The sequence below is a fragment of the Grammomys surdaster genome, unplaced genomic scaffold (genome assembly GCF_004785775.1).
Source record: "Grammomys surdaster isolate TR1022 unplaced genomic scaffold, NIH_TR_1.0 374, whole genome shotgun sequence".
Taxonomy (NCBI): domain Eukaryota; kingdom Metazoa; phylum Chordata; class Mammalia; order Rodentia; family Muridae; genus Grammomys; species Grammomys surdaster.
The window spans coordinates 322,604-333,064 of NW_021604793.1; the positions used below are offsets into that span (position 1 = coordinate 322,604).

The 10,461-nt window shown below is 48.7% G+C and overlaps 1 protein-coding gene across 2 annotated transcripts; it reads left to right on the plus strand.

The window, feature by feature from the left end:
- Nucleotides 1-404: 404 nt before the first annotated feature.
- Nucleotides 405-4,640, plus strand: Krt18 (keratin 18). 2 transcript variants are annotated; one of them, XM_028781141.1, is made up of 8 exons: nt 405-466; nt 860-1,326; nt 2,101-2,183; nt 2,481-2,637; nt 3,273-3,437; nt 3,524-3,649; nt 3,922-4,145; nt 4,459-4,640. In XM_028781141.1, the coding sequence occupies exons 2-8, from the start codon at nt 931-933 to the stop codon at nt 4,577-4,579; spliced, it is 1,272 nt and encodes a 423-aa protein (XP_028636974.1). In that variant the 5' UTR covers nt 405-466; nt 860-930; the 3' UTR covers nt 4,580-4,640. The 2 variants fall into 2 exon arrangements, with proteins under 2 accessions (XP_028636974.1, XP_028636975.1); XM_028781142.1 differs by lacking the exon at nt 405-466 and adding an exon at nt 522-760.
- The last annotated feature ends 5,821 nt before the right edge of the window (nt 4,641-10,461 follow it).

Consider the following 10,461-nt stretch of genomic DNA (forward strand, 5'->3'; position numbering starts at 1 on the left):
GTCTAGCAAATACTGGTTAAATCTATGTGCTCTTAGGCTGGCTGTGTTCTCAGCTAGTAAAGTGGTCTACCTGTGGACTTGAGGCCTTGGATTTGATCCTCAGCTCTCTGTAAGATCAAGTCTTATGCCTGGGATCCCAGTACTTCAAAAGTGGGACAGGAATATCAAGAGCTGAAGGTCATTTTCAGCTACATGGAAAGTTCCAAGGCTAGCCCAAGCTACATGAGACCCTGTCTCAAAAGACGAAGGGTGAGGAGAAGAAAGAAAATGGTAGGTGTCCAGACATAGGGATACCTCTTCAACATGATCACAAAGGCCCCCGCTAAAAGCCTCCAGGGAATGAGTTGAATGAGGACACGTGTTCCCACGTGTTTGAGAATATGTATTTTCATGGTTCCCTATGGAGCCGCAGCAGTGTCTTGGGACCATGGGACCAGAGCCGGAAAACAAAGTGACCTGCGTTCAGGTTCGTGTTTCTTTTCCTCTTCTTGAGCTCTCAATTTTCTTTCCCCAAGATTCTTGGGTTTCCAGGACTGCCTCCAGACTTAAATTGGGACACGCCACAAAGTCTTCACCCTAGTGGACCCCTCTTCTATCTGTGTAAACGGATATTAAAAACGCCATTTCCTGCCCTGAAAACACTCAAGGGCTAACACCACCTGCTATCCTTTGTGCACCCATTAGTCACCCCCTCCCTGTGTCGGTAAGGGTGGCAGGTATGCTGAGGGCGTGTGCAGAAGCCAAAAAGGGCTGCGACCCGGTAGGTTACAGGAATCCCGGTCTTGGCGCCCGCGGCTCCGGGGGCGGGGCGGGGCCTTCGGGGGAGGTCCCCACCTCTTTCCTCGGCGATATAAAACAGGTCGAGGGCTGCCACCTACCGCGACGGAACTCCTGTCCTGGTCTCTCGCTTCGCTCTCCTCTCCAGACAAGATGAGCTTCACCACCCGCTCCACCACCTTCTCCACCAACTACCGGTCCCTGGGCTCGGTGCGGACTCCCAGCCAGCGGGTCCGGCCTGCCAGCAGCGCAGCCAGTGTCTATGCAGGTGCTGGGGGCTCCGGGTCCCGGATATCCGTGTCCCGCTCCGTCTGGGGTGGCTCTGTGGGGTCCGCAGGCCTGGCAGGAATGGGTGGAATCCAGACGGAGAAGGAGACCATGCAAGATTTGAACGACCGCCTGGCCAGCTACCTAGACAAGGTGAAGAGCCTGGAGACTGAGAACAGGAGGCTGGAGATCAAAATCCGGGAACATCTGGAGAAGAAGGGGCCCCAGGGCGTCAGAGACTGGAGCCACTACTTCAAGACCATCGAAGACCTGAGGGCTCAGGTAAGGAGCCTGAAGGGGGGGGGGGAGCAGTAGCTCCTGGCTGTCCTGTCTATCCAGTGTTCCCACACCCCCAAACTTGAATAGGGTGTGGGCGGTTCACTCCCTCCACTCGTACCACATTCATCACACCCACCACATCACACCCCCCACTCTATGGGATGGAGTTAGGAATACTCTGAATTCCCACCCAGAACCTGTAGGAATTCCAAGCGTAATAGCTACACACGGGAGCCGGCTTCCCCCAAGCAGTGTAATGGGAAGGGAACAGGATTGAAAGCCTCGGGGGGAGGGGGGGGAAATGCGTGGAGGGTGTCATAAAATGAACCCATTCACTTCTTTTTCAGTAGGGACAGTTAGAGGGTTAAGCGGATGTGGCTAAGGCTGAGTCATCAAGGAATAAACAGGAGCCTACCTGTAGGAGGGGCCAGCGAGGGGGGGGGGGGCGTCCCAGGACAGGGAGTTAGCAGGTGCACCTGGAGAAGATGCCGGGAGAGGATCGGGAAGATCTTGTTGGAAGCTGTTCTCTTTTAAGCAATCCAGATAGTGCAGGCCCAGGCAGAGGGGCAAGGAGACCCCAAAGGGAGAGAAGTCTCAGGTGGAAAGGGAAGATAGAAGCACTAGCCTCTGGCTGATCCTGGGAGCCGGATGGATTCACTGAAACTTAAGACTCGTTTTCCTATTCCCCCCACCCCTCCGCCGACCCCCCACCCCCCACACACACCCTCATCTGACCCAGAACTCCCAGAGCAACTCTCTCCGCTCTAATCCACCCAGATCTTTGCGAATGCTGTAGACAATGCCCGCATCGTCCTGCAGATCGACAACGCCCGGCTTGCCGCTGACGACTTTAGAGTCAAGTAAGTCTTGGGGGGCTGCAGCTGGAGCTAAGAACCGCCTACTCCAGGAAGTGTGTTAGAGTGGGGTTCCTTTCCTTTCCGAGGCTTACTAGGGTTAGAGTCCATTGACTACTGAGTTTGCTCTTCACCTTTGCAGCCCAGTTTAAGCATATGCTCCACAGCCGAGAATCGTGCTGAGGGAATGATACCTGACTCGGTGACTGGTTTATGGTGGTCATGAGGCTAGTCTATGGAGGTGGCACTGGTTGAGAAGGTTCTAGACCGGGTAGGGCCCGCTGATCACCTCCACTCCTTCAGGTATGAGACAGAACTGGCCATGCGCCAGTCTGTGGAGAGCGACATCCACGGACTCCGCAAGGTGGTAGATGACACCAATATCACAAGGCTGCAGCTGGAGACAGAAATCGAGGCGCTCAAGGAGGAACTGCTGTTCATGAAGAAGAATCATGAGGAGGTAAGTGGGGCCACTGACCAGGCCTGGGAGCTAAGGGCCAAAACTAGGTAGGCCAGGCTACCCCCAAAGCAGCCTCACATGGAAACAGCAGTCTGGGCTGTTAGCCTGTTTTGATTAAGAGCAGAGCCATTGGCTCACACATTTCTATGGCTCACCCAAGTTATACTGTTATGAGAGCAAGATAATGTAGGTTAAGGCCTGGCTTGTGCAGCCCTATCACTTGGAAAGCTGAGGCTGGAGGATTGAGTTCAATGCCAGCCTGTCTTACTAGAGTAAAAGAGATTGTGTAAGACCCCCAAATTGGAGACAAAGGTGGGGACTGCCAGTCTTAGGAGCTGGTGCTGATGGCAGAGCTGCGGGCCTTCTGGAAGAAGCTTAAGGTAAGATTTGTGGAAGGAAGAGGCTAAAACGAAGAGAGAAGATCACCTGCGAGGTGGCAGGTTCAGGCTGTCAAGGAGTGCGTGGCATTTCTGCCCAGCTGGAGCAGAAGCCCAGATCTAGGCTTGCCAAGAGTTTCCTCTGCTCTCTTCTGCCTTCACACTCCACATCACCTTCTAGAAAAGAACATCAGTAATGAAAGGCTGGGTTGAACTCTGACCTTAAGTGCCTCCTCCCCTTGTTTCTGCCTTCTTTAGGAAGTCCAAGGTCTGGAAGCCCAGATTGCCAGTTCTGGATTGACTGTGGAAGTGGATGCTCCCAAATCTCAGGATCTCAGCAAGATCATGGCGGATATCCGTGCCCAGTATGAAGATCTGGCTCAGAAGAACCGCGAGGAACTGGACAAGTACTGGTCTCATCAGGTACAAACTAGGAAAGGCTGGCTGCCCTCATATGAGGGGGAGGTGCCAAGGACAGCAAGTCCTGAATGACCCTTCTTACCCTTCAGATTGAGGAGAGCACCACAGTTGTCACCACCAAGTCTGCCGAAATCAGGGACGCTGAGACCACACTCACGGAGCTGAGACGCACCCTCCAGACTTTGGAGATTGACCTGGACTCCATGAAAAACCAGGTAAGTGTCCTCCAGTTGCTTGCTGCAGTTCTGCTGGGCCCAGACCTCAGACACTTGGCCTCAGCCCCAACTGTCTCATCCCTAAGCCTCCTCCACACCCCCACCCCCAATCAAGAGATTCCCTAAGATGGGTCACTTCTGTTCGATTTTCCCATCGTTCCCACACCATAGCCTAACGTTTGATAGACAAGAGGCATCAAGACCCTTTCAGAGAAAGAAGGGTTGAGCAGGCTAGGAGTAGAGACTCACCCTCCCATCTGTGTGTCCTGCAGAACATCAACTTGGAGAACAGCCTCAGGGATGTGGAGGCTCGATACAAAGCACAGATGGAGCAGCTCAACGGGGTCCTTCTGCACCTGGAGTCCGAGCTGGCACAAACTCGGGCAGAGGGGCAGCGCCAGACCCAGGAATATGAAGCCCTGTTGAACATCAAGGTCAAGCTTGAGGCGGAGATTGCCACCTACCGCCGCTTGCTGGAGGATGGAGAAGATTTCAGGTGAGTGGTGCCCTATTAGCTGTACAAGCGAGGGGCTTTTCTCCACTCCTGGAGATTTGGGAAGGTCTGTTCGTTGGTAACTACTAACCAACGGCCTCAACTGAGTGAGTTATGGGCTCCCACCAGTGAGAAAAGAATGATTAAGTATTGCCCCTGGCTGTCCTTGGGATGGCACTGAGTTTCTTTTTTTCTGGAAGAAATCGCTGAGGAGACTTTGGAGGTAAAGAAGGTGCTCAGGGAACCCTTCTTCCATATTCTCTGTCTCCCCTCTACTCTGAACTGTTTATAACTAAGGCTTGGTCATCTGTTACAGTCTCAACGATGCCCTGGACTCCAGCAACTCCATGCAAACTGTGCAGAAGACAACTACCCGTAAGATCGTGGATGGCAAAGTGGTGTCGGAGACCAATGACACTAGAGTTCTGAGGCACTGAGGCTGAGAAGGGGAGATCCTCTGGGGACTGAGGAACCAATAAAAGTTGAGAGTTCACTGGACATCACTTTGTGTCTTCCTTGGCAGTCTTCCTGTTTGCACACAAGTACATTAGGCAGAAGTCTCTTGACCCTAGGGTTTCACACGGATTGGCCTATGGTAGAAGAAGAGTCTGGGTTCCTGAAATATCTAAAAGAAGACAAAGTAGGAGATATGACTATCCTAGGTAGAGGTGAAAGTGTAATAAAACTAGAGCCTCCCATTTGAGAGACCTGGTGAAGAAGCCAGGCATGGTGTCGTGAACATGGGATTTAGGTTGAGGCAGAAAGATCATGAGTTCAAGGCCAGTCTGGGGTATTTAGCAAATTCTAGGGCAGCCTGCATCACATGCCAATATCCTGCTAAAACAAGAGCTGGGTGTGGTAGTGCACTTCTAAAATCCCAGAGCTTGGCAAGAGGATCAGGAATTCAATGTTATCATAGCAAATTTCAAGCCAGTCAAGCCAGCCTGGGCTACATGATATATATATATATATGTCTTTGGCAGAGTCCAGAGAAAATTAACCCCTGTTCTGCTACATTTTCCTTTGCCTAAGTCCCAGAGCTTCCCACCCAAAGATTCCCAAACCCCATCCCATACTCATTAACTAGAAACCTGTGCTCCCCTGGGCCCTGCTCTGGCACTCAGTGGAGACACATTCTTCTGAGAGCTGGAGGTGTGACCAGAAGTGAGGAGACATGATTACAGAACATGAAGAAGTAATGTACATGGTGGATCCCAGGTAGGCACCAGGGCAGGCACCATGCTGGTAAGAATAGGAGCCCCATGGCACCATTCTGGGCTTTGTATTAGAGCTGTAGGACGAAGCAATGGAAACAACACATGTCTGAAATAACAACCTGGCCAGGCATGATGGTAAATACCTGCAACAGGAGGCAGAGGCAGGCAGATCTCTGTGAGTTTGAGACCAGCCTGGTCTACATAGTTCATGTCAGTCAATGCTACATAGAGAGATCCTGTCTTTATTACTACTAATAATAATAATATTTAAAAATAACAATCTGTTTTGATCGGGAGGACAATGTATCTTTCTTTTTTTTTTTTTTCAAGACAGGGTTTTTCTGTATATCCCTGGCTATCCTGGAACTCACTCTGTAGATCAGGCTGGCCTCGAACTCAGAAATCCGCCTGCCTCTGCCTCCCAAGTGCTGGGATTAAAGGCCTGTGCCACCACTGCCCGGCTTATCTTTCTTAGTTTAAAGAATTGTAGAAGTTAACATATTTTCCAAAAGGAAAGAGGGAAATAAAATTGAAAACACGTCTCTGCTTCCCCAAAATACTTTACCCCAGTTAAACACTTCTTTAGGACACACATATACAAATATTTTATTTTGCTTTATAGATGCAGAGTTATACTATAAGTTCTGCACCTTTTTGTTTTTGTTTTTCAAGACAGGGTTTCTCTGTGTAGCCCTGGCTGTCCTGGAACTTACTTTGTAGACCAGGCTGGCCTCGAACTCAGAAACCCGCCTGCCTCTGCCTCCCAAGTGTTGGGATTAAAGGCCTGTGCCACCACTGCCCAGGCAAGTTCTGCACTTTAACTGTTTCAATTCTACATCCTTCACTTAACAATGTATCTTGGAATGGAGGATAACAATGTATCTTGGAATGGGGCATGTGGTGGCTCAGGTCTGTAACCCCAGCCTTCTGTAGGCTAAAGTGGGAGGATTACCCTGAATTCAGACTGAGTTCAGTCTGATTACAAAGTCTGATTACCTTGATTACAAAGTAAAGCCTTTGCCTCACTCATTTGAACAGCTGTGTATAGCTATAGAATGGTGTACAAAGTTACTTAACCCAAATACTCTAGTTTCTAGAGATATCTTGGTCTCCAACAGTTTTGATTTAGCAAAAGGCTGCAGCTAATGTCCATGTGTACTTTTGGACTCCATGAGCATGTCTATGGAGTAAATTAGTTTAAAAAAATGGCACCACATAAACACACATATGAAGGACTTACTTTGGACCAGGCCCTGTGCTAAGCTCCACTATATACACTGAATAAAGTGCCTGTTAGTTTTCCCTCACAAAACTCACAGCTTGAGACCAAAGACATGGAGGTTTCTACTCATCTGCTCCACTCTGATCGGTGCTTGGGATGCGATAGGCAGAAAAGAACGCTTATCGCTGTGGAAATTACATTATGGTGATGAGAAGGCACAAAAGCCTGTAAAAGTGATAAGAAGCCAGATTACACAGCATGTCAGGGGAGGATTGAGTGTTACAGGCTGAGGTGAGGCAGGCAAGGAGCCTTGAAAGTGGAGTGTCAGGAGAGAGGGAGAGTAATAATCACAATTCAGACAGGAAAGTGTTTGCTGAGAAGAGCAGTGTGTTTAGGGCTTCCAGAGTGGGTAAGCTAAAGGTCACGCTACTTGAGACCTTTGCCTCCTGAGACCCAGAGGATAGCACTAGCTCAGAAGGCCCTGGCATCAGCACCCAGAGCAGTCAAACACTAGTGCAGGCCCAGAGAGTCAGGGGAGGATGTTCAGTGGGAAATGATCAGGGCCGCCCTGCCCTTCCTGAGCAAGGTCCGAGTTACACAAGAAGTTAGTTAACTGGAAGTTTCTGAGGGAAGGGCCCCTAACATCTGACTTTCTGAGAAAACATTCTGCTTGAGAGCAAGGGAAGATGATTCATACTGTTTACACCTGCCTCCCCTGAATGAATACAGCAATCGATTCCTTTGTTCCGTTGATCCCAGAGATCCATTTCCTCAAGCTGCTACTCTATCTTCCCGCCCTAGCAGGTGTTTGCAGGAGACAGATCTGTGGGGAGAGACAACTGGGCTATACTTTCTGAGATTTGTATGGGAAGAGTAATTGAGATGGTTTCCTTGCCCCATCCCTCTTCACTGTCTTCCAAATATGCAGGTATGGCATCGAATATGTTTTCTCAAAGCAGTATGCCAAACCTGCTCAAAGCCAAAACAGAAAGTCCCTGGCAGGGCCTGAGTGGTGGCTGCAGCTGAATCAAGCTGAATCGAGCTGACCCAAGAAACCCGAGCCGAGGCACCTGACTGATTATCCGTTCCCTTATAGACAGGGCTTCGCAGTTCCCAGGGCTCTTACGCATTTGATCCTCATTACAATCCTGTGAGGTATGCAAGCCAGCGAGTATTATTGGCTCTGGATCAGAGTTGGACACTGAAGGCCACAGACATCACGTGACCTGTCTGAATTTGCAGAGATAGGAACTTGGAGCAGGAGTGAGCTCACATCTCTAGGTTCTTTCTAGAATGTGTCTAACTTGATTTTGGTTTTATTTTGATTTGTTGGCTGGTTGGGTTTTGCTGTTGGGTGGGGTGTCTGAATGATATTCTCTCTCTCTCTCTCTCTCTCTCTCTCTCTCTCTCCCTCCCTCCCTCCGTGTGTGTGTGTGTGTGTGTGTGTGTGTGTGTGTGTTGTCAATGTAGCCCTACCTGTGACCCTCCAGTTTCTGCTTCCCTACTGCTGAGATTGTATACTGGGGTGGTATTGTGAGCCCCAACACCTGGTTGACACGTACTTTGACTTAATGGCTGGCTGGCCAGGTTCATGCAGGAAGCCTTACACAAACACTGCTGACGCCTGAGTTCTCAAACACAGAGATTCTAACTCAGTTGCTCAAGGGTGAGGCTCCAGGGCTCAAGGGAAATATTTGAAAATCTCCCTTGGAGATCCTAAAAGTCAGGCCATGTTGTCCCTAGTGTCTGCGCCACCGCATTCTTTCCTGCTGCAGATCAAGCTGTGCCTATTCTAATTGAGCATCGTCCTGCTGTAGAAACCCAAATTCTCCTCATTCTCCAGCAGGGAAAGGCAACTGCCTGCAGGGCAGCCCATGATGTCCCTATGCACTAAAAAGGAAGATGATCCATACCAAGACATATGATGTAGAGTCACCTGTCCCAAGCTGTACGTGTCCCATTCCATTCAGCCCAGATAATAAGTTAGTCAATAGTACTGAAAACTACAAGCAGCATGTATCATATGATGCCCCTGGGGCAAAAATAAAAATACGTAGCTAGATAATTCCTATGATAATGTAAAAATCTCCTGAAGGATACACAAGAAACTGGGATTAATGGTTGCATCTGAGGGAAAAATTTGGTGTGGAGAGTAACAAAGGTTGGAGACTTGTTTCCAAATCTGTGACTGCCGACATCTTCCAAATTGGTTATAACTAACACAATCTTTTTAAGGTGGGGGGTTAGCTAGGTTATAGTGACACATGCTTTTAATCCCAGCACTTGGGAGGCAGAGGCAGGCAGATCTCTGAGTTCCAGGACAGCCTGATCTACAGAGAGACTTCCAGTAGAGCCAGTACACAGTACACAGAGAAACCCCATCTCAAAAAAAAAAAAGTAAAAGAAAAGAAAAAGAAAGAATAAAGAAAGGAAGGAAGGAAGGAAGGGAGGGAGGGAGGGAGGAAGGAAGGAAGGAAGGAAGGGAGGGAGGAAGGAAGGAAAAGAAAAAGATGAGTGTTGTATATTAAGTGCTAAGCTGAGTATAGTGGGGTTTGCCTTTGATCCCAGTGCTGCAGAGGCAGAGGCAAAGATCTCTGTGAGCTATAGGACAGCCTGGTCTACATAGTCAGACTCTGTCTCAAAACAAACAAACAAACAAACAAACAAACAATCATTCTGGGGATTGAACCTAGAGCCTTCTGAATGCTAAGCAAACACTATAGCACTGAGCTATACCACCAATTCTTTTGTTTGTTTGTTTGTTTGTTTTGTTTTCAATTTTGGTTTGAGACAGGGTTGAACCTACCCTGTAGCCCAGGCAAGCCTTGAACTTGTGATCCTCCTGCCCGAGCCTCCCAAACAGCTCTGAAAGCCAGCCTTGCTCCGTTCTGTAAAGTTACAGGAACCCATAGCATGCCAGGAAAACAAATGTTGCAGCCATCTTCGCTTCCACTCCAACCCTAGATATGTTGCACAGCATCCATTCACCAAGAACAGCTCCATGCACCGGATACAGGGCTGAAGAAAATATAAATACATTTTATATATGTGTTAAATACTTTGTATATATGTATAGCTATTATGGCACTCATATACTAGCAGATAGAGAGGGACAATACAAGGTAAATAAAGTAAATAAATTGTATAGTATGTTAGAAAGTTAAGTATCATGGAGAAAAGCGGATCAAGACTGGGGAGTCAGGAACTGTGTATGATATGAATTTCCTGTCACTGTGGTAAATACTTGTCCCAAACCCAGGTGTAGTGGTGTCACATCTGGAATGCCAGCATTCAGGAAGCAGGGTCAGGAGAATGACTGCAAGTCTGAGACCCACCCAGACCACACAGCAAGTTCTAGGCCTGCCAGAGTTACATAGCAAGGACTGCCTCATAAACAGAAAAATATGAGCCACAACAAACCAACCTTCCCATAAGAGTGGTATGCTGTGTCTCATCACAAGACCCATCAGTTAGTCTACAGAGCCCTGAGCTGAGGTGAGAGGATCTTTTCCCTTGCTTTGTACACTGTCTACTGATTTACCTGTGCCCTTGGCTCAAGGTTCCACCTCCAACCACCAATACCAGAAAAGCATGGTTTCAGGGGTTTTGTGGTGCTGGGATTTGAACCAAGGGCCTTGTCCATACTTGGTAAATGCTTTACTTCTGATCTGTACCCTCATCCCCGCAAACTGAGATCAGTATCTTTCAGACTTTCTCTCTCTCTCTCTCCCCCCTCCCCACAAGACACACGCGCACACATACACATATACTTTCCTCTTTCACACAACTCTTTCCCTGGGTTCTCTTCTTTATCTATCTCACAATTCTACTATCTTTTCCTGACTTTCCTGACTCCACCCCTTCCTTCCTTCCTTCCTTC